General features: G+C 33.2%; 1 protein-coding gene and 1 non-coding gene across 2 annotated transcripts in view; one reads left to right on the top strand and one right to left on the bottom strand.

Moving 5' to 3' along the window:
• Positions 1-406: 406 nt before the first annotated feature.
• TRNAT-UGU (transfer RNA threonine (anticodon UGU)) lies at positions 407-479 on the bottom strand. The gene has a single exon. It is a non-coding gene; the product is annotated as a tRNA-Thr (tRNA).
• An 8,881-nt stretch (positions 480-9,360) lies between these two features.
• LOC150098813 (trypsin-1-like) overlaps positions 9,361-24,931 on the top strand; it is an 82,600-nt gene continuing 67,029 nt past the window's right edge. The window contains exon 1 of the mRNA XM_090405757.1: positions 9,361-9,424. Coding sequence (XP_090261883.1) covers positions 9,361-9,424 — 64 coding nt within the window. The remainder of the gene's footprint in view (positions 9,425-24,931) is intronic.

Below are 24,931 nucleotides of genomic sequence, written 5' to 3'. Positions count from 1 at the left end.
TATATGCGAGTGTTGTGAGAATGATCACGTTATACTGCGAACGGCGTTTATGACATGATACTCTCAGGAGAAGCGAAATGTGAAATGCGCATTAAGTTGTTATCGAATAACGAAAAGAAAAAAAAAACGACACTGATAATTTACTTAAATAACATAATACTTATGAATATCATATGAGTACTGTGGTCGTATACAGAAAATACATCAGAATATCATGGTGGTAGCGCCTCTGTAGCTTTGTGGTTAGAGCACTGATCATGTAAACCAGGGGTCGTACATTTAATCCTCGCTGGGGCTTTTTAAATATAATGGTACATGCTGTCATTTGTGTTTCAGACATAGGACAGAAGCTATTATGCCACTTTGCGAAAAGGGAAAGGAAGAAGGGGGGAAAAAAGAACATTCGAGCCTCTGATGAGGATCGAACTCATGACCCCTGGTTTACAAGACCAGTGCTCTAACCACTGAGCTACAGAGGCTGACCGGTAACGTTTGTCAGCATATGATATTATGATATATCGACGTACTTTCTATCTTTGACAAAAGTGTTGATATGATACAATTATCAGTCATGTGTTTTTACTTATTACTTATTTCTTTCTTTCTATCTTTGACAAAATTATATTTCATAAGATCTCATTTATGTTTGCAATTGTTTTCTAAATAACGTTGATAATATATTTGGTGATGCAAGTAAAAAAAGTAAATATATAAAAATAAAAAAATAAAGAATAAAAGAGATTAAGATAGTCTTTATTTTGGCTAGAAACATTAAAAGAAATGAAAATAAATATCGAACATTGTCTTAACAATCCAATATTTTGCCAAATAATAAAATAATGTTTCTTCGCCTTGAAAAATTTAACGAGGAACTCCACCGAGATGTTTCGAACTGTGGCAGCATCAGCGTCAGGTGAATATACGATCTCCTGAACAGAGTTTGTCGTCTTTTAAGTGATGCATAAACTTCAAAAGAAGGTTATATTCTCCTTATCCTCGGTCACTTTGGAAGATTTCAAGTTTCAAAAGCAAATGTTATTCTATTATTTGGGCTATAAAATACTAAGGGATTTTTTTGTTGTTGTTGTTATTCTTCTTTTAATAACGAAATATGTGATTTGTTGGCATGACCTGAATATCTAAACTTCTAATACGTATACATGTCAATTTCAAATTTAAACATTAACAATTCCTGTTAAATATATATTGTCGTCAGCTAATATAATTTTAAGATGTACGCTAGGAAAGTCGTTTAGTTCTCAGTCACATACTGCAACGTTAAGTGAGTTACATTTAAGGTTTATGTTCGCTTAGTTTTTGACTATATTATTTCCTCCATCATACAAAGCAAAGATACTTGTGTAGTTTGTCTTGAATGTTTAACATGTAAGTCAAAATAAAGGGTTGAAGCAACTAATGAAAAGAGTATCTGTTGATGATGATGATGACAATGTGTTTTTTATATGGTTACAGTTGTTTATTCAAGTAATCCACACAATTTTTAAGCAATTTGACACACAAAAAAATACTAGTTGTTAATGATTTACACAGAATGGGAGATGAAAGATGATCAAAAGAAATGGGAGAATAAAAAAAGGACAGGAAAGAAACCGAGAAGAAACTCAAATTTAGGTGAATTTATGCATTCAACAGCAATATAAGAGCTAATTGAATCAGAGCTCGTGCAAATAATATACCAATTTTTAAGAAAGTCGTAGCTCTCTCTCTCTCTCTCTCTCTCTCTCTAATGATGACATCTTCTCCAATCAGCAGTGACCAGAATATTTAATCTGTCATTCATGCAGTGGTGTGTTAATTGTGATACTAAAATGGACTATCAGGTACTTGCTTCCGAACCAATTCATATCAAGCTCTTATATAGCTATTGTAGTTCTTTTTAACTATTTATTTATAGATTTACACAATACTTTTATTTATTTTATTGGCAACTTTCTTTTGCTTCTTTCTTAGTGCTTCCGTGTAGTCGGATTCGGGGGAAAAAAAATTTAGTCCTCCAATTTAATTTTGCCCATTTCCGTCAAGTGGCTAATGTGTTTACTCTCTCAAACAACAAATATGCTGATTCAAACAACAGATATCGCATCCCGCCGGAGATGGATATCTGTGATTGATTGAGGTGGAAGATGAAATTCATTATTCGGGTGTGAGACCGCCCCCACTCATTGGAGGCCCGAAGTGGCATGAAAAAGTTTCATGTTTATTCTGTAGAGCAGAGTTTCTGGAATATGTAAAAATTAAAAAATGAAAAAAATATCAAAATTCAGTCAAAATTTAATTTAGAATATATGTAATACATTTTATATTACATATGTTTTTTTATGATTAAAATAATCGAGTATTCCATCCTGGGTTCAAAAAATGTCCAAGTAGCATCTAAACTTGAACATTTTTGAAAAATGAAGATATCTTTTATTTATTTTATTTATTATTTTATTTATTACAAAAAACGCAACTATATATTCGCAGGAACAGAGGTCAATTAAAAAAAATAATCACAAGCTTTGTTGGTGAATTCGGCATGTTTGTTTCTCTAGGCTAGATACTTTTTTTTTTTTCCGAGAATGCTAATAATTATGACATACGAAAGCTGACTTCAGAACAATGTGAGAAATATGTAACATAGTATATCTTGTTTCTTGCTGGAAATATGTAACACGGAATAAAAAAATAAAAAACTGAGAACCATTCCACGGAGACCAAATATGGTCTTTTTTCATGTCACTTTTTTTAATGATAAGCATTAAAATCTCCAATAAAGCAGAGTGATGGTTTCACAATGTGCGATGAAATTCATCTACCATCTAAAAACTCTCGCAAACATTCGTGATGGAATGGCATTCTAACCCTCAGAAGGTTAGATGAAAAGCATGGAAGCTATCCTCCTTGCTGCACAGGCCAGTTAGTGGATGATCGTGTGAAATGCTGAACTCATTTTGTCTAATCAAACTTCTTTTTTCTTCCTTTTTTTTTTTTTTTAATTTCAAATAAGAAAAGACCCGGGCGATATGTAACTACTTGGCATCTCTAATGTTCAAGCTGACCTTTCTGTATTATTATCCAAGTATTCTTATTTGTTGCATAATACAAATTGCATCTGTCCTAATTCTTTTGAAATGAATCCAAACTGAATGACCAACGTAAGTCAGAAACAAGACTTCATATTTAGGGTTTAACCAATAGAAAGATGAAAACTGAAAGGAGATATCCTTTAATATTAATAGCCAAATAAAACGGACTTTTATCGATTCTTTCAGAATAGCGATCGAGGATGGTCCATGGAATGTGATCTACCCAATTCTTAATTCAAATACTAAATTCCGACGACAGATAAATATGAGAGGATAAATGAAACTGTAAAAGAAGAAAGTTCAGACACGTTCTCAGTTGGTGAATAACTAAAAAAAAAATCTCTGTTTTTACTCAATAAATAGCTTCATCAAAAATTCATGTTTTAAAATTACTAAGTACATCTTTGGTTTCAGTTTTCTGAAATGAAGGCTAGGGATCCATATTTTTTTACATCACACTACTGAACACTGTTTACGTTGTTGTGGTAATTTAAAAGACAACTGTTAATAAGAAACATGATAATAACATGTCATCTCCTTCAACCTTCATAAATCCAAGCATCATCTATTTGCCGATTTAGAAATTGGTCGGAGTAGTTTTAGATAAAGATCCTTATATTACTTTATCGCGTCTTATACAGAGAAGATTAAATCTGATTTAGCTTCTTCATGTTGTCATTTTTTTTCCGCTAAAAGATATTTCTAGCTCTCATTTTTAGTTTCACACACAAATGCTCCACAGCTGAATTTTATGTCCTTGCTTTTGGCACGCCTTCATCCTTCAACGACTCCCTTATGGTGTCGTTTGACAGCTTTGCGTTGTAGAGTGATGCACGGTATCCAACAAGTACACAGACGCTTGAGGACATAATTAGAGACTACTCTAAAATGACACTAGGAATGCGGTCGTTCACCTTTTTTTTTTTTCTTTTTCACTGTACTAACAAGAATTCTACAGAAGAGAAGTATTAGTATTAGTATTTTTTTGTATTCAGTAGCGACAGCTTCATATGTCAGGATGTTTTTCTTTTTCAAAAAGAAAAAAAAACAGCTACATTTCCAATTACTGTAATTATCCCCTATAGATTTGATGGGCAATTTAGTATTCGTTAAATTCTTTTTTTTTTTTTTGCTTTTAATAAAATTTAATATAATTAATTTGAGAACAAAAATTAAAAGGACAGAACAAAATACATGAAAGAAATAGCAAACGGATTCAAGGGAAGAGACGCCTCTCTCTCTAAAAATTAGAAAGAAAAAATATTCAGACTTTTCATTTAAATAACAAAAAAATCATGTTTTTTAAATTACAATACAAGTTATAAAAATTAAAATAAACAAGAGAAACGATAAAAGAATTGAAAGAACTATGAAAAACGGTGGTAAATTATATTAATTTATCAATAAGTAATTTATTAACTTATATTAATTTAAACCATAAATGCAATAACTACAAAACTTTTCTATTCATTAATTTAGTTTCCATACAATGGCAAGATGTTATCATATAATTTTTGTGGAAAAAAATTACCAAAAAACGAATTTCCATTTTTAACATTTCGATAAGACTTCCAAGAAATTACAATCTGCAGTGTCTCAAAACAATGCATGCGTTTCACCTCTTCTTCTTCTTCTATTTCTGAGCCCGCAGCGCACTCCAAGTTTATCAACTTTGATAAAATAGATGGAATTGATATATTAACATCTCAATTAGGTACTAATTAAAATTTCGAGGGAGATAGACAAGGGAGGTAGGTTCTTGAATGTTAAAAAAGAAGTCGGAAAAGAAAAACTTGTTTTTTAGAATTCCAAAATTTTTGATTACTACAAAAATAAAAAATATAAAGTCCGAAAGAAAGATGTCATTGCAATGCTCAAAGCTGATGTTCAATAACCCACAGAACAGATGAAAATGCTGAAAGAATAAAAATTGGATTTACTCACATGCAAATTATAATTGGAAAATTAATTTAACCACGCAAAATGAAGTACAAGGACAAGTAATAAAAGCTACGGGAATTCTTTCTTTACATAAGTAAAGAAACAAAAATAAGAATCTATTAAGGGAATTGTTCTAGACTAGTGGTTCTTCACCGGTATTTCGCGAACTGGTTACAAGTGTTCCGCCAGTGAAAGATGTCACATGACACAGTTCTGAGTGTAATTGGCTACTCCGATCCTAACAACCGAAGACTATGCGCGTTGTGTAACATCATAATAGCGAACAGTCTATTTTTAATGTGTATTTGGTTTGTGGGTTGTCTAACATCGAAGTAATACACAATAGATACATTTATTATTAAACGAAAACGTGATTCTGAGGCAAATATTAATGATGGGGGCAAGTATACAACTGGAAGTAGTAGTAATGACGTTGCTGCAAATACGTCTCTCATACAGAAGACAGCATTATACGTAGTAAAATGAGAAAAATTAATACACAATATTCGGACGAATCGTTAAGTTGCGATTTCACATGGACCAGCGAGGAAGAATGTCCTATTCCCCAGTGTCTTGTATGCGGGGAAAAACTATCCAATGACGAAATGGTTCCTGCTAAGTTGAAACGCAATTTTACGAAGTACGCCAATCTTGCTTAAAAAACTAAAGATTATTTCATTGGCCATGCAAGTTAAACAAGCAAAATAGTTTGAAAAGACTTAAAATTTCCGATAAGGCACAACTTGCATCATACAAGGTAGCTGAATTAATTGCTGTAAAATTTGAATCCCTAGTTTCAAAAACATTACCGGCAATATTAAAACCTGCACTAGACCAAGTTGTAAATATGGTAAATTACATCAAGTCAAGACCTTTAACCACCTTAGCGGCTATTATGGATCAAATACGCTCATACGCTTCGTATCCATCATATATTTCAATGGAATATCAATGGTATTACAATTTTAATATGCACTTCGCATCCATGATAGCCTTGACATCTTGGTTACAAGCACACCTTTTTTAAAAAAAACTTTGCATATCTATGGAAGCCAAGTACGAATATTTGCTTTGCACACTGAAATAAGATGGCTATCCAGGGCTAAGGTGCTATTCCGAATTTTAGAAGTTAAGAATGAATTATTGTCTTTTTTCAAAATGTAAGGTACAGAATCTTTTGTAAAATGTCTTCACAATGGTATTTGGTGTGCTAAAATGGCATATTTAGCCGATATTTTTAATTACTTAAATAGCGTTAATACAAGTAATCAAGAGAAAAATGAAAATATTTTGACATCTACTGGCAAATTGTCAGCTTTTCATATAAAAGTATCTCTTTGGAAAAAACCGCATATCAGAAGAAAATACAGTAGATATGTTTCCTTCGCTCCATAATAAAAATGTTGAGGGAATTATTTCCGTTATAACAGAACATTTAACAGTATTGGAAGAAAAGATTTCAAGTTACTTTCTTTCCTTAAATACACAGAATTATGACTGGATACGAAATCCATTTGGCACAGTTAATACATCGAGTTGTGAATTTTCGTTACCAGAAGAACAATGAGTTACTTTCTCAACGGATAGTACTCTACAAATGAAATTCTCTGAAATAACTCTTGAGGAATGCAAGTCTGGGAGACTCCGCACGTAGTGCAAGTCTTAGGCAACTCGTGGTAAAGGTGGAATAAGCTCTGATCACTATACTTAGTATTTATCCTTAATGCAAAGCACATCTCCTTGAGGAGATGTATGATGCTATGCATTAAAGTCAAGGGGCCACTTCCCCAACCGGTTTCGACCTTTTTCGATCAGAGCTTATTCCACCTTTACCACGAGTTGCCTAAGACTTGCACTACGTACGGAGTCGCCCAGACTTGCAATACTTGCAGGCGCAAACTTGACTTACTTGTCTGTTTGCTTACTTGGAAAATGGATTAAAACCAAGTTCATATTTATATACATATAAAATAGCTTAGCATCTTTAACATATACTATACCCAAGGTAAAAATACTTTCTACATTTATCTCTCATCCTTAGAATTTTATTTAATAATGTCAAAGCACCTTATGGTAACTTGTTTTGGTAAAATATTTATAAGCTCTGTATTACTTAAACCTTGGTATTTCTAAGCCTGGCTCCCACTGATGAGACCTCAATAAAGGTCGAAACCGGTCTGGGTAGTGATCCCTTGCCTTTAATGCATAGCATCATAGATCTCCTCAAGGAGATGTGCTTTGCATTAAGGGTAAATACTAAGAATAGTGATCAGAGCTTATTCCACCTTTACCACGAGTTGCCTAAGACTTGAACGCTTGAGGAATTTTGGATTTTTGTCCAAGCCGAATACCCAGCTCTCTTCACAAGGGCATTGAAAATTTTGTTACAGTTTTCAACATGATATTTGTGTGAATTCGGTTTCTCAATATTAACCAATATAAAATCTAAAAAGCGTGAAAGACTTACTAATATAGACAAAGAGATGAGGGTAGCTATATCACATATTAGACCTGATTTTGCTGAAATCAGCAAAAGCCGATAAGCTCAAGTATTGAATTAAAATAAGTTCCATTTTTATAAAAGGCAAGTACATGCATATTTTTATTGTTAGTTTTATGACCCTAATGCTTTTAGTGCTCCTCAAATTTTTCTTATAATCAAAAGTGTTCCGCGACTTAGAAAAGGTTAAGAACCACTGTTCTAGACTAACAACATCCAGTATTAACATATGCAACAGACAAAAATTAAACAAATGAGTAAAACTGCTAAGAGAAAATATTAATTAAGAAAAAAAACTGAAGGCATAATAAAAAATCGCGCGCGCGTGCGTGCGTGTGTGTGTGTGTGTGTGTGTGTGTGTGTGTGTGTGTGTGTGTGTGTGTGTGTGTGTGTGTGTGTGTGTGTGTGTGTGTGTGCGCGCGCGCGCGCGCGAGCGAGCCATAAACTAATTTTGCACTCAGCTTATTCTCTAAATGTGGTCTTCCAATGACTACTACTAGAAGAAATGAAAGTGGACCAGTGTGAATTCTGTGGAGTCCACAGAAATTTCGAAATGACTTTTTTGTTTATCGAAATACAGGATTTATGAATTACAGGAAAACATTTAAAACAGATGTAGGGAATTTCTTAATGTGAGCAGTGCTATCACATCTACTGATAAAATTTAATTACTTCATCTTTCATAAATAAATATCGTAACGATATTAACATTTTTCTTGCCTGTTTATAACAGTATATTTCTTCTGGCATTAATTTTAAAGCAATCATGGCAATAAATTATTATATTCTACTTTATTTTCGAATAACATTTATCTGTCAAGTATAAAACAACAAGAAATTATATTCTTGTCTTGATCCTTTGCTTAAGCGTTTACCCATGAGGTAACTTCACTATTAGGCTACTTATATATGGAGGAAGATCACTTCGTATCAAATTGTCATCGTATCCCATAATGCATATAAATATATTTTATGTGTGCTTATGTAAAGAATAAAGCACACTTCCTTTCGGACGTGTATATTGCCGTAACACAGGGACGGTTACTACTCAAATCTTTCTGGCGCATCATCAATAGGAACCAGTATAAATCATATTTCCATATACACGTAGAAAAATGGTGTATCACCATATTATTAAAATACTATGAATGTGAAAAAGTTATGCCCTGGTCGTGAAATTACTTCTGCAAGCGTTCGCTTGCTCATGCTTATATAAAGAATAAAGACAATAATATATTTTTTGTCAAGTATAATTTATTTTTATAACCAAGCCACGGTAAAAACTTGCTATAACATTTACTAGATTAGCAAATTATAAGTATCCTATCATTTTATTTCTTCTTTCATTTTTTTTCTTCGATTTGCGTTGCTTATCTTTTCACTAAATTTACAGTATTTTCAATTGCGCTGAGGATAGAACAACGTTTCCTATCATCAGCATTTCTTTCCCGATTTTGTTTAAATCCATTAAAATCCAAAGGATGTATTAGAAATTAAAATTGTCAACCATAGAAAACAGAAAGAAACTGCAACATACAACTATACCAATAACTATGTAACTATGCTAGTAACTGAACGTATTTCGACCGATAGATATAAAAGTGAATGGTGACAAGAAATATCCTTTACATCTAGATTAAGTTCGAAATTATTATTTCGAACCCAAGATTATGCTGAAACATTTGGTTGTGAGTTTAATTTGATTTCTTTAATCCACTGACTGATCTTCACTGCAGGAGGAGGTTAGTCAAGTTTAATCCATTCCTTATACGCGGATGGGAGTTGTACGATGTCTAATTAAACGATATCTCGTAAATTAAGATTACAACGATGGCGGCAATGGCACAGCAACGAAAGTTTAGTAAATGTTTTAAAAAGTCTGATATCAACTTTAGTTAGTAAAACTTGATATCAAATCAGAGGTATTACTCTAAGCTATTGTTATGTTTGGAATTACGATTGAAGTTACTAAGGCTATGGCTATGAAGCCAGTGGATTGTTTGTAAAAATCTGAGTGTTCAGATTTTTTTTTTTTTTTTGCCTGTTTCTGTATAAGAAACAGGCAAAAAAGTAAAAATTATAAGATCGAATAATTCACTTTCAGATGAGAAAAAAAAAACTTATAAAAGTTATTCACATCCTCAATAGGATTTGGACCCAGGTCTTTCCAACTGAAGTGCGTCGTCGATACCTCGTGAGATGAGGAGGGTTCTATTGCGCTCGGCACTAAATTCTTGTAAAATATTCTACAAGCCTTAATCATTTAGTATGAAACTCGGCATAAAAAAGGCGAAAACTATAAAAGATAAGCAAGAAAATCAGAAAATATCAACTGCATTCTTAGTGGTGAATCCACAGAAGAAGTAAAACATTTCAATTACTTAGGCACAATATTTAGTAAACACGAAAATTAAGCATGGAAGAAGTAACAGAAATAAGACAGGTTAGCAAGGAGGGGTGGAACTGGTTAAATAAAATTACATGAGAAAAGTAAGTCAAAACAAACTAGACGTATCTAAGAAAAGCCGTGTTCAAAATAATTTTAACTTATAGATTAGAAATGAGAGTTGATCAAAGACTGGAAATCACAGAGATAGAGGGTTTAAAGGAAAATTAGGGAGCAAACGGATGGCATCCAAAGCGAGCAATTATTAAAAATCAAGATATAAGAAAAGAACTTCATTTAAAATATACAACGTATACCAATAGGCTAATCTAAGAATAGCAAAGCAAAAATTTGAAGAAAAAAAATGCTACGAAGGAAACCCAGATGAAGTTCAAAATATACAGGCATGATTTGCTTGAGAAGACAAAAATGAAAAAATACTCCTGTCATAAATTCTGAATAATATTGGAGACATTACAAGTAATAGACTAATTCAGAAGAAAACTATTAAAGAAAAATAGTAGTGAACTTTTAATTTGTCTTAAACTGTGATACTATCTTTTACACCCTTTGAGGGAACATACAGGAAATAATGAAGAATGAATTTTATGTCAGAATGGAAAAAAGAATTATAAAAATCCGAAAAACAGCACTACCTAATATATAGATCAGATCTTACAAGTGATATTTCTGTTTAAATCATCACTCCTGTATTCTGATAAACTATTTCCAGAATATGAATTTGAAAAATACAAAACAAAACAAAACAAAAAAAATAGTGAGAGAGAGAGAGAGAGAGAGAAAAGAAAACCAGGACACAAATTTTCGTTGTTAATTAAGAAACTGTAGAAGTCCGATATCTTGAGGACAACAGCGATAGTACGAGTACAGAAAGATAATCAGGGGAGATATGGAAACTGTTCCTAGGTAAGTCGAGATCTGTAATGTGCAAAAAAAAGTATTTTTCGTACGTAGTTAGAGTAGATATGGAAGAGCTTTAGTTAGTTTTAAAACGTTCTTAATAAAGGAATAATGCTGTGCTTAATAAAGGTGGAAAATAATACTAGGGTTCATTTATATTTTTATCAATTTTCTTTTGATCATTAAGCTACAGACTTGCTTATTTCTTGAATGTCAGTGGTAAGGTTACGCTATTTTCGAGGAGGTGATAGAATCAGTTAAATTTATTACGATAATCTTTTTACATAATAACATTAACATCTCATTTATCTTCCTTGCTAATAATGTTTTAATCTCTCTTCAGCTATATATGAGATAGGGTGGAAGATTCAGTTTAATTTATCATTTTGTTTTCCAGTTTAATAATTAACTTTGAATTTGTTCACTTCTTGACACAAATCGTTTGCCTATCCACAGGCCACCTACACATATCGATGGACTGTGTACGGACAAACAAATGCACACACAATAACAAGTTGTGTTGCAAGGATTTCCTGTGGATCGCTTCACGAGTCCGGAGGGAAGTGACTGGACGCTACTTTAATACCTTTTAATCTTTGCCCATTTTCTGTTATGACGTTCATCAATTATAGTCTTATTACTTGTAATTAATACTAATTTTAATCTCAGTATAGTTCTCATAAGAAATTCAAGACGATTTTTTTGCTTATTCTACAGATATATATTGTTTAATTTGATATGTATATTATCAGTGCTTGGCGACATATATCTCATCTTGGTGACATTGTCATTGTTGTTGTACATCGCTCTACTGCTTTCTTTTTATTTTCTTTTAAATTTAATAAATTTTTTTCCATTCCTTATTTTTGGTTATGTGTCTCGATTTTATAGTATATGTAATATAATTTTTTCACAGAAATTTCAGATAGTTTCCTTTTAAAAAATGTAATCAGGTGTATTATTATTTTAAAACTGGTTTATCTTATATATGATCTGTACCCAATTTCTAAATTTGAAATCAATCATACTTTACGTACTTACAAAACTCGGTCAAATTTCGCTATGGATATGATTATCCAAGGTAAAAGTTTAAAGGTTGGTTTGAATAAGAGTGGGATTGATCATTATACTAGAAGCTTCCTACTTTTTATATTTTTTAAATGTGAATTCTATACATGAAAGGTTGTAAATCCTAACCTATGATACATTTAGTATCGTGAGATGTACTGAGGGTTAGATAATACAGATTGCTGTTCTAGAGACCAAACATGGCACTTTCTCAAGCCACTTCAGGACTCAATAACCAAGGAGGTAATCTTGCGCAGCGCAATGAAAACCGTCTTTCACCTAAAGACTTCCGCAGACTCCATATCACAGGGGAATTCGAACACAAAGCCTGTTTGTTGGTTGGAAAAACGTTAATTCACTTGCCCACGTCAGCAAACAAAAGAAAAATGTCAAGTTATCTTTATTGAATATGCAGTTAGGTTATTATAAAATAAATCTACACATACATTGGAACAGTTGACTGGATAACACAAAAGTATTTGAAGATTCCGTTGTTCCCCTGCTCTAGATTAACCTATTAAGCAAAATAAACACGTGCTTAGGGAACCAAGGGAAGAAGGCACCATAGTTTTTCTCCTAGCTATCATGCCCTTAACTCTTCCACTGCCACACTCGATTTTAGTCGAATATTTTATAATTTTCCTTATCCCGTGTTCCACTTTAATCTGAATTGGTAAAAAAAAAAAAAAAAAAAAAAAAAACGTTTTCTTTGGTGAGTAACTAAAGTTTAAAAGTTAAAGATGTCAGACATAGTCCTAAGTTCAGTATGTTTGACTATTTTATCAACATTTTTCTGTATGAATTTCAGTGTTTTTTTTCTGATCAGCATAAATACAATACATATTCTTTAGTGACGTTTTAAATTTTTACTTCTGTATTTTCAGACTGCAAGATGAAGTGATCAATTAAGTGGTACATAAAACAGAAAATTGGCAAAAATGAACCAACAAAAAGCTTTGGATTTAGTGACCAAGACTGGAAAGCTGATCTTTTTTTAACACAAATTACACAACATGATCTTTCAAATCAAAACCAATCTCCGTCATCAGAGGCTACTTGTTTGTATCTGGCTCTGACAAGATTAAAGTTGAACAAAGCTTCAAATTTACCTACCACTTTGTCCACTTCAAGGTCAGAATCTCATGCTACATACAGGTGTCGCAGGCTGGTTCAAATGCCATATATCTCTAATGCAAATGTTAATGCAAGTTTCTCTACAAGATAGTTTGAAGTTTCCCAGCTCGGGAGGGGAAGGGGACTTCAGATTGACTTGTAGAGTAAATGTGATGGGCTGTGCTAAGGGTTCAGTTGGCCTTAATCAGGCACTGGCTGTCCACTGACAAGCTCACTCTCAAGTATTTCACTTTTTTTTACTCCCACCTGCGAAAAGAAAGAGTTGTAAATCTATAATACATTAGTACCATGAGTAGGCTAAGGATATTTTATGTTTATATTTTTATTTATTTTTAAGTAAACAGAAATTCTGTTCTAGAGAACAAACATGGAACTCTTTTTCAAATGTGTTTCAAGCTTCTAATTATAATCGGTGCGGTGGTCTCTCTTCGAGCGAATAGATTCACCTTCTACATATCATTAAATATGCTTTATACCCAAAACATTGCTTTTAAATATTCAGAAATAATGAACATCAATTACAATATGGATTTCAAATGCTTTCAATTTTCATTATCAAATGACAAGCTTCGGTTGACAGATACAAGTTTTGCAACAAATCACAGAAAACCCACTGCGTTAGCATACGATGTTCTGTTAACTTTTCTCCCTAAGTATTCTTTGAAAATCAAAATATCCAAATATTAATAAATGTTAATTAAAAAATCTAATCCAGTCATATCCCTGGAGCATCATATGGTCGTTAACCTTTCGTGCTTGGGTTGGACCAAGAAATACAGTGGTGTATAATAGCTGGATGGTAAAATATTACTATTGTCTTTTCGTTTTTATCAAGAAGAGACTAAATAAATCAACAGTTGTGAGGATCCGTTTCAAATCAAAAGTAATTTCTTCTTAAGTTTCACATTTGGAATTTTTTCCATAATCAGGTGATATATGTTCCTTTGGGGTGGGGTGGAGTGGGGGACCTAATATAAACTTTCGAGAAAATACCCAGTGGAATAGGAGGATTTTTTATGGATTAAACTAGAATTTATTTAATTTTTATGCTCAGAATCGTCGAAAAGTTTGAATGAAAAAGTGTAAGATGACATAAGATAGGAATTATCTCTGGAATGCTGGTTTTGAAAATAACTGGAGCGAATACCATGGAATAGTAAATCTTTTGGTATCCAGGTAGCTGAACGCTTCTTCTGATCTCCCGCTCATAAAAATCAAGATATGTAAGGTGTAGAATATTTGGTGTAGCAGGACAGATTTTATCTGGTTTTCCGAAGTAGGAGATAGAAAATGAGACAAAAAAAAACAAACAAACTTTTTCTGTGCATGACGCAAATTCATCTTATTTTGTTTTCTTTGAAATCGAAGAAGATGAAATATGAAATTTATTGGTGATAATATTTCGTAAAAGATTCAGAAAGACAGAAATAATCTGATGATTTTGTTTGGAGGCATTTCTTTCATTTTTATTGTGAACTGCTTTGGGAAATGTTTGAGTATACCGAGACTTAGATTAGGGATTCCCAACGGGAACCACTGACTTGAAACAGAGGAAGGAAGATCCACTTTATCCACTCTGCTGTACAGTTCCACACTGTACAATATTCTTTCCATCTGTTTTTGATTTTCAACACTTCTGTTAGTAATGCTCCGTTCCTGTCTTTGATGACATTCAATTTGGGCTTAAACTTGTGCCTTAAGTCACGAACTAAATGAAGCTTCCTTTTATAATTGTGCCACCACATCTGGAATTCTATCTCTTCACATTTATTAGTATAGAACTTTTCCTTGTCCTGCTTGATGGCTCTTCTGATTTCTCTATGTAATCTCTTGTATTGTTCAGTCCCTGTCTCTTTGTTTTTCCAACCGCCTTTTGATTAGTTCCCATGTTAAATCTGATATCCATGGATCTCTTGGTCTTCTTATTGGGCCAAGATACTTCTTCGCTGTATCCTGTATTCTCAACTTGACTCTTTCCCAAAGCATTTCTGGTGAGTTCTCCTCATTGGTTTTCACAAAAATCATCCAACCGAGTTGATGTTTCTTCTATGAATCCACTAGGAATTACTCTAACATCCAATCTAGTAGAATGTGACTGACCTGGAAGTTTTCAGAGTGTTTTTCTTACTTTGGCTCTTACTAGCTGATGGTCTGTACCACAATCTGTCCCAGGACAAGTGCACACATCGGAGATGCTTGTCTTCCACCGCTGGAGAACAAGGATATAATCAATTTGGTGCCTTGACCTATCAATGTTAGATATCCAAGTATAGGTCGATCGTGGGGGGGGGGGTGTCTGGAAGCAGTATGGATAATAACTAATCTCTCAGCATGGACAAATTCCAACAGCCTTTCATCACGGGTGTTACGTTCACCCAGACCAAACATGCGACACTCTGGCTTAACTCTCATACTCTTTCCCACTTTTGCATTTAAGTCCCCTAAGATGTAAAGTATGTCTCTCATTGGTAGGCAGTCCAAAACAGTTTGTAAGTTTCCATAGAATTCCTCACTATCTTCTTCAGGCCTATCCGTGTGGGGTGCATAAACTACCACGATTGATACATTGGTAGGCTGAGCCTTAAGTCTAATAGAAAATATCCTATCATTAATGGGATTATAACCAAGAAGGCTTCCTGCCTGAGCTGCCTTCAGTATCGCATCTACCCCATGATATTTTGAGTTACCGCCTGAGTAAATAACTAGCTTACCATCCTGTCTTTTGAAGTGACCTTCTCCATTCCATCTGTCTCTGTAATTTCCAGGATGTCAATTTTATACCTATCCATCTCTTTACAATCTCAAGAGTACCCATCAGTAGATTCCCGAACATTCCATGTGCCTATGTACGAGATTCCCTTATACCTTCTGTGTTGCTCATTCACAATATCACTGACTTTTGATGGAGACTATAATATACTTCTCGAACAGGTCCCTCTGTATAAGCCCTGAACGGCTCTGATTATTCTGCGCGACAACCGATGCAGCATGATATGTGCTATAAGGCACAAACATATTAGCATTTTCTTCATATTTAGCAAATATAAACATAGAATTGTTTGAAAAGATAGCCCCTGAAATATACAATACAAAGCCTAAAATATTGGCGATAAATATTGACAATATCTTCTTAATCTAGAATGGTTCTATAAAGCTATAAAGAAAGTCTTTATAGCTTTATCTAAATTCAAAGAAGCAGCTGAAATGACACGCTGTCGAACTCAGTACGATAAAAAAAACAACGTCTTATTTCAAACTATCTCCGGTCAGCATAACGTAAAGACTAGAAAAAAAAAAAGATGTTGACTAGATTATGATAGACATTTCATAAGACAAGTCAACGATGTCGTGTCGTGTTTGATATCTCAATGCGATGTTCACCTACAATTTTAAGCCTGTTCTATATATGATAGTTGTTATGTTAGAAATCTGTTAACACAAGTTTTTATTCATTCATAGTTTAGATTCATTTTATTCATTTATAATTGTACGCCACAGAGCATAGGAAAATGGTTGAATAAACAGTTTTTTTTTCTCTTTGAATTCACAGCATGGAAGAGTAACTTCAGTTAAACTTTATATATATTTAAAAATACATTTAATGACTTAAAAACCGAGATTACTTATAAAGATTTAATAAGATTAATACAACTAGTTTCGGCTTATATCCTTCATCAGGTATTCTTAAAGGAAGAGACTAGTAATAAACATTGAAGTATCTAAAAACTTGAAAATACAGGTAAAAAATCGCCACACATAATTGATACACAAAAAACGTTGTATTTTTTCAAGTTGTTCTAACAGGCGTGCCATTGTTTATTGCAAGTTTATTACTATTCTCTTCCTTTAAGAATACCTGATGAAGGCTATTATAAGCCGAAACTAGTTGTATTAATCTTATTAAATCTTTATAAGAAATCTCGGTTTTTAAGTCATTAAATCTATTTTTAAAAATGTATCACAACAACCGAGTTGAAGCATATAATCACACACACACACACACACACACACACACACACACACACACACACACATATATATATATATATATATATATATATATATATATATAAGATGTGCTTTGCATTAAGGGTAAATATTAAGAATGGTGATCAGAGCTTATTCCACCTTTACCACGAGTTGCCTAAGACTTGTACTACGTACGGGTCACTCAGACTTGCACTATTTGCAGGAGCAAACTTGACTTACTTGTTTGTTTGCTTAATTGGGAAATGGATTAAAACCAGGTTTAAAATAGCTTGGTATCATTAAAGTATATTATACCCAAGGTAAAAAACTTTCTACACACACACACACACAACATATATATATATATATATATATAAAAAAAAAAAAAAAAAATATATATATATATATATATATATATAAAAATATATATATATATATATATATATATATATATATATATATATATATATATATATATATATATATATATATATATATATATATAAAAATATATATATATATATATATATATATATATATATATATATATATATATATATATATATATATATATATATATATATATATATATAATAGACAAATAAGTCAAGTTTGCGCCTGCACGTATTGAAAGTCTAGGTGGACCCGTAAAGTAGTACAAGTCTAGGCAACTCGTGGTAAATGTGGAATAAGCTCTGATCACTATTCTTAGTATTTACCCTTAATGCAAAGCACATCTCCTTGAGGAGATGTATGATGCTATGCATTAAAGGCAAGGGGGCCACTACCCAGACAGGCTTCGACCTTTATTGAGGTCTCATCAGTGGGAGTAAGGCTTAGAAATACTAACGTTAAGTAATACAGAGCTTATAAGTATTTTACCAAAACAAGTTACCATAAGGTGCTTTGACCTTATTAAATAAAAATTTCAGGATGAGAGATAAATGTAGAAAGTTTTTTATCTTCGGTATAATATATGTTAATGATGCCAAGACATTTTAAACTGGTTTTACTCCATTTCCCAAGTAAGCAAACAGACAAATAAGTCAAGTTTGCGCCTGCATGTATTTCAAGTCTAGGTGACCCGTAAAGTAGTACAAGTCTAGGCAACTCGTGGTATTGGTATTTCTAAGCCTGGCTCCCACTGATGAGACCTCAATAAAGGTCGAAACCGGTCTGGGCAGTGGCCCCTTGCCTTTAATGCATAGCAGCATACATCTCCTCAAGGAGATGGGCTTTGCATTAAGGGTAAATATTAAGATTAGTGATCAGAGCTTATTGCACATTTACCACGAGTTGCCTAGACTTGTACTACTTTACGGGTCACATAGACTTGCAATATATGCAAGCGCAAACTTGACTTATTTGTCTGTTTGCTTACTTGGGAAATGGAGTAAAACCAGGTTTAAAATAGCTTGGCATCTTTAACATATATTATACCCAAGGTAAAAAACTTTCTACATATATATATTGGAAGCATAAAGTTCATCAGAAAGTGGTTGAGAATGAAAAAGCTAAAATACTCTGGGATTTCAAAATTCAGACTGACAAAAGCTTGGAATGTAATACACCCGATATAACAGTGGTTGAAAAAAGTAAAAACAAGGGTGTTCAGTTTATCGAAATATCAGTACCAGGAGATAGCAGGATTGACGACAAAATTACAAAAAATTAAAAAAGTATTTAAATTAAACTATTTATTTATTTAAATTAAAGTATTTAAATTTAAAAAAATAAACTGAAAAAATTACAAAGTATCGCGATTTGTAAGTCGAAATTGAAGGAGTCTGGCAAAAGAAAACGAAAGTTGTTCCCATAATAAAATAAATAAATTCCGTGTGATGATACAGCGTTCTCCCTTTTTACGGGAGTTCACGGTACTATCCAGTGCCCCCAAATTGTATCAGGGTTCCGGAACCGGCATAGGCTGACGAATCAGACCAATGGCTGGGTCAGTATTCCTGACTGTAATCCGTGAGTCCTCGGACCGGTTTGCCTGCTTGACGGGATGAAAAACACCAGATAAACTTGCGGAAAAAACCCTGCTGTCCACGCCCAAGACCGGCTAACTTGGTTATGGCTGAGGATGATCCTTGAGCTCCTCACGTCATTGAAGGGAATCGAACCTAGGACACTCCTTCCCCAGGCATATGATTGCGAAGCGCAAAGCCACTAGGCTAACCGCGCGGACGTTTCCATAATAATAGATACTTTAGGCGCCATCCCAAACATTTTAAAAACATCTAGATGCACTCGAGTTAGATGGATTAAAAATTGGGCAGCTGCAAAAGGCCGCTTTGTTCGGCACATCATTCATATTCAGAAAGTATTTCCACAACTCATACGTCCTTGGGTAGGGCTCGAATTAGTGGAATATAAACAAACTTTTATATATATATATATATATATATATATGCTCTTCACCAGTTCTCTCACTCTGATTACTATAGTAGAGTATGGTTGATTAAAATTCTCATGCTTCAACAATTAGGCATCAAATGCAAACAAAGTTTGGATTTTCTAGGAACAAAAAGAAAGAAAAGAGAAGAGACGTTTGAGATTACTGCCTGACTCATAATCTATCGGAACTCAACTTATACAACAGTGATGATGTCTTAAGATGTCAGAAATTCTCAAGAGAAGTTTTTGCTTTGTCGTTCTTCATAAGAGGGATGTGTGTGTGTCTTGTCGTCAGTTGGCAGATAAGATATAAAACTATACTATGGTTCTCTATTCTGCTAAAAATGTATTATTATTATTTAAGCAATTTCTTAAAAAAGAAGTAGAACAAAGCATTCTTAAGATCTTCACAAAGACTTTTTTCTTTCCATGTATAATCCTTATTATTATTTTCAATGCAAAGCAATGCAAAGAATTATATATATATATATATATATATATATAATTCTTTGCATTGCGTCTCTTTCTAAAAAAAGCTCTGCTTAAATAGTAACTGTTCTATTATTTGCATAAACGCCAATCTGATCGGCTCTTACATTTCGATCTTCTCAAGTACACTTGACTGCATCACCTAATAGGTGATGCAATTAGGTGTATTTTAGGCAGTTTGGTGACTTGAATTCTTCGTCTGCCATTTGTGTTTTGCTTATCTTTTGATCCCTCCTGTTTATACCATCTTAGATTTCTTACACGCTCTTAAATATTAGCAATGCTAAGTTTTTTTTTTTTTTTTTGGTATTTTCATTTTTAATGCCATTGATGCCATGTATTTAATTCCCTTTTTCTCACTCTCATAATAGTGGTTTCCAGTCTTTGATCAATTGTTCATGTCTAACACAACTCTCAGAACCATGGGTTAAAACTGGTCTGAATACTGTATTTTTTACTGCCAGATTATCCGTTTTTGGATGATTTCACTCTTGTTTCATATACAATTATTTAGAATAAGTCAGGATGGGATTCAGGGTTCACGCCACACCAGCCTTACTTATCCTCTTATATATTTCCATGTGAAATATATAATATGAAATCATCATCATCAACAACAACAGCTTTCTTCAGTCCACTGCTGAAGAATGTCTCTCCATGCTTCTTCCATTTTGGCCTATTTTGTGCATCCCTCCACTATAAATGTCCATTAATATATTATTATCTCGTCGTCCCATCTTACCAATAGTCTAGCTGGTTTTCCTGCTGTTCCCTTTGTCCATCTGCTGTCAGACATTCTCATCACGTATTCTGCTGGTTATTACTGATGCAATGTCCATTACTTTTGTTTGCTTCCCTATCCAAGTATTATTTTTTTTATCTAACCGAGTTATTCCCAAAATGGTTCTTTCCCTGTTTATTTGTGTTTTCAGTTTCTCTTAGTATTTTTAATCAGACTCCTGGTTTCGATACCATAAGTCATTGTTAGGAGTACACACTAGTTGTAGATCTTTCTTTTTAGGTAGTTTGGTAAATCGCTTTTAAATATTTCTCTATAATGATTAGAAACTTCTTTCCATTCAGCTGTTATTCTAGGAATTTTTATTATTAAGTTTATGATTATTAGTAATGATTTATTCTAGATACAGTATTTGCATGAACTCACTATTTCAACCTGCCTTTCATTTATTTCAATTTGTTTTCATTCCGGAGTATTTCCACTAAACGTTATTTTTTATTCATATTTATTTGCAGGCCTATCTCCAGACTTACTTCATTTAATTCAATAACCATGTGTTCTAGTTCTTTTGGTGATGCTGCTATTAGAAAGATATCACCAGCTAATCGTAGATTGCTGAAGTATTCTAGATCAATATTCAACCCTCTTTTTTCCCAGTTCAATTTTCTCAGAACATATTCAAGGGCTGTAGCAATTAAGTTTGGTGAGATAGAATCTCCCTATCTGACTCCTCTTTTAATTTCTATTTCTCTTTCTTTTTCATTTAAATTTATTACTGATGAGCGTCTCTCATATACTATATATGAGTTAATATAATTAAAAGAAACACACATATTAACCACAGTGAAAATTATTTAATTACAAATATTTCATCCTATGTATCTTAGTACATCATCGGTACAGTAGTTTAAACAATACTAGAAATAACATACAGTTAGGGCGCATGATTACAATAGAATCTCATTATCTCATTAAACGTGCGTAACGTGTTACAGAAGTAAAAAAAAAAAATAATTATTATTTTACACAATTTTGTATGACAATTTCCCATACTTTAGGAATAGTAATAACGTCGTTGCGGTTTAAATTTAGTCTGTGTAGTAGGGTTTCAGAACTTTCTTTATATAAACGTTCATGTTTATATAAAGATCTATGTAAAAGTTTAGACTTTTCTCAGTGGATCCTATGGCCCGGATTTTCAATTCCGTGTTGAGCGAGGCCAGATTTCTGCGGTTTAAAAAGACGAATGTGGTCTTAATGTTTCCAGATGCGTTTCTGAACAGACCTACCTGTTTGTCCAAAGTAAGACAATTTTCATGAGCATGGAATCTCATAAACGCCAAGCAACATCAAAGGTGAGAGTTTGTACTTAGGAGAAGGTACCAAGTTGTAAATTTGGTTGATAGGTTTGTAAGTAGTGGCAAAATTGTATTTCTTCCTAATTTTAGAAAGACGTTCGGAGATGCCTGTAACGTAAGGTATGGGAATCCTATGAACTTCTTCTTGTCTGATTTGGTGTGTGGGAAAATAAGTGATGATTTTTTGAGTTGTTTTAGGATTATATCCATTTAGGATGGCTGTATTTTTGATTATTTCTAATTCTTGGTTTAGAGATTCTTCAGAGGAGCAGAATTTGTGTGCTCTGGAAACTAGTGATTTAATAATGCCAGATTTCTGAGATGGATGATGAGCGGAAGAATTGTGAATGTAGCGACCTGAGAATGTAGGCTTGCGAAAGACAGACGTGGCGATGGAACCGTCTTCTTTTCTTGGAGTGTGTAAATCCAAAAAGGATATACCCTGTGGAGATTCTTTTTTTAACGTAAAGTTGATGCGATGATGAAGAAGGTTAATTTTATCTAGAAACAGTTGTAATTCATGTTCAGAATGATCCCAGACTGTAAATATGTCGTCGACATATCTTAACCAAATTTTGGGTTTTGGTTCAAAAGTGAATATTTTTTACTCAACGTGTTCTAGAAACAAGTTTGCTAGGTTTAGTGATAAAGGAGATCCCATTGCTGTCCCTTCTTCTTGCTTGTAAATTTGACCTTTCCAGGTGAAGTAACCTGATGCAATAACAAACTTGAACAATTCAACTATATCAGACGGAAATTTTTGAGTTAGTAATTCTATTGTTTCTTTATATGGAATGTTAGTGAAGAGGGAGACAGGATAAGAATTTGGATAACTTGTAAGTTGGACTGTGGATACAGTCTACGACGGGTCTGAGTGGAACATTAGTTTTGTGTAGCTTAAGTAAGCCATTAATTCTAGGAGGTCTGGCATGGTATGTCTTAAGTTTTTTGATTGTTTCTTCATCTAAGGAGGAAGTTTCATTAAGTGGCTTATTTAATTTTCTGAGTTGACGTTTTGTTGGATCATAATCTAATTTGGCGTAAGTATTACGATCTCGAAGAAGTAAATTCATTTTTCGGTCATATGAATTGGTATCAAGAATCACAGTGGTATTTCCTTTATCAGCTCTGGTAATAATTATGTTTTGTTACGTTTTAAAGATATAATAGCATTTAATTCTGATGGTGGGATATTTAATTCCGAAGGTTTGGCATTGTAGATCACTTTAGCTACCTCAAAACGAAGTCTGTTGGCTTCAATACTGGAGAGATGGCTGATGTTCCTTTCTATATTATGTATGAAGTCTAAATATGGGAAAACTTTTGGTGAAATCGCAAATTTATGGCCTCTTACTAGAACATTTAATTCGTCTGTTGTTAGTGGACGGTTAGATAAATTGACTATCCATTTTTCCGTTGGTAATTTGTTAGTGATCTATTTTGATCGATTTAGTAGATTAATGTATTTATTATGTAGAGCACTATTGCTTTTATCAAAAGCTTTTTTTCCTGAATTCTTGGAGACAGTTATAATTAATTGTAGCAATTCTTGATTTAACGTATTTGACAAGTCTGTTTCTAGTTCTGTAATATTTAAATTGTTTGTTGCTAATTCATGCTTAGAAACTTGTAACTGATTTAGTAGTAAGGAATGGCTTGCTTTTTGATAGATTTTATGGGCACCAGGAGATTTGATGACTTCCTTCGATTTTGCAAAGGTTGGAATGAAATTATCGCGTCTGCACTTTTTTAGAAAAGAGATTCGAGCTCGTAGTTTACCCTGTTTTAATTGCAGTTTTCCTAGTAAGTTTGTCTTCTGCGCTGTCAATATTGCTCTACATAACAAATACCTTAATCTACTAAATCGATTAAAAAAGATCACTAACAAATTACCAACGGAAAAATGGGTAGTCAATTTATCTAACCGTCCACTAACAACAGACGAATTAAATGTTCTAGCAAGAGGCCATAAATTTGCGACTTCACCAAAATTTTTCCCATATTTAAACTTCATACATAATACAGAAAGGAACGTCAGCCATCTCTCCAGTATTGAAGCCAACAGACTTCGTTTTGAGGTAGCTAAAGTGATCTACAATGCCAAACCTTCGGAATTAAATATCCCACCACCAGAATTGAAAGCTATTATATCTTTAAAACGTAACAAAATGATTATTACCAGAGCTGATAAAGGAAAATACCACTGTGATTCTTGATACCAATTCATATGACCGAAAAATGAATTTTCTTCTTCGAGATCGTAATACTTATGCCAAATTGGATTATGATCCTACAAAACGTCAACTCAGAAAATTAAATAAGCTACTTAATGAAACTTCCTCCTTAGATGAAGAAACAATCAAAAAACTTAAGACATACCATGCCAGACCTCCTAGAATTTATGGCTTACCTAAGCTACACAAAACTAATGTTCCACTCAGACCCGTCGTAGACTGTATCAACAGTCCAACTTACAAGTTATCTAGATTCTTATCCTGTCTCCCTCTTCACTAACATTCCATATAAAGAAACAATAGAATTACTAACTCAAAAATTTCCGTCTGATATAGTTGAATTGTTCAAGTTTGTTATTGCATCAGGTTACTTCACCTGGAAAGGGCAAATTTACAAGCAAGAAGAAGGGACAGCAATGGGATCTCCTTTATCACCAAACCTAGCAAACTTGTTTCTAGAACTGCTTGAGTAAAAAATATTCACTTTTAAACCCAAACCCAAAATTTGGTTAAGATATGTCGACGACATATTTACAGTCTGGGATCATTCTGAACATGAATTACAACTGTTTCTAGATAAAATTAACCTTCTTCATCATCGCATCAACTTTACGTTAGAAAAAGAATCTCCACAGGGTATATCCTTTTTGGATTTACACATTCTAAGAAAAGAAGACGGTTCCATCGCCACGTCTGTCTTTCG

This window comes from Typopeltis vanoorti, chromosome 15 (genome assembly GCF_054136105.1).
Source record: "Typopeltis vanoorti isolate ZY-2024b chromosome 15, IOZ_Tvanoo_1.0, whole genome shotgun sequence".
NCBI classification, from domain to species: domain Eukaryota; kingdom Metazoa; phylum Arthropoda; class Arachnida; order Uropygi; family Thelyphonidae; genus Typopeltis; species Typopeltis vanoorti.
This window is presented reverse-complemented; position numbering and strand designations above follow the sequence as displayed.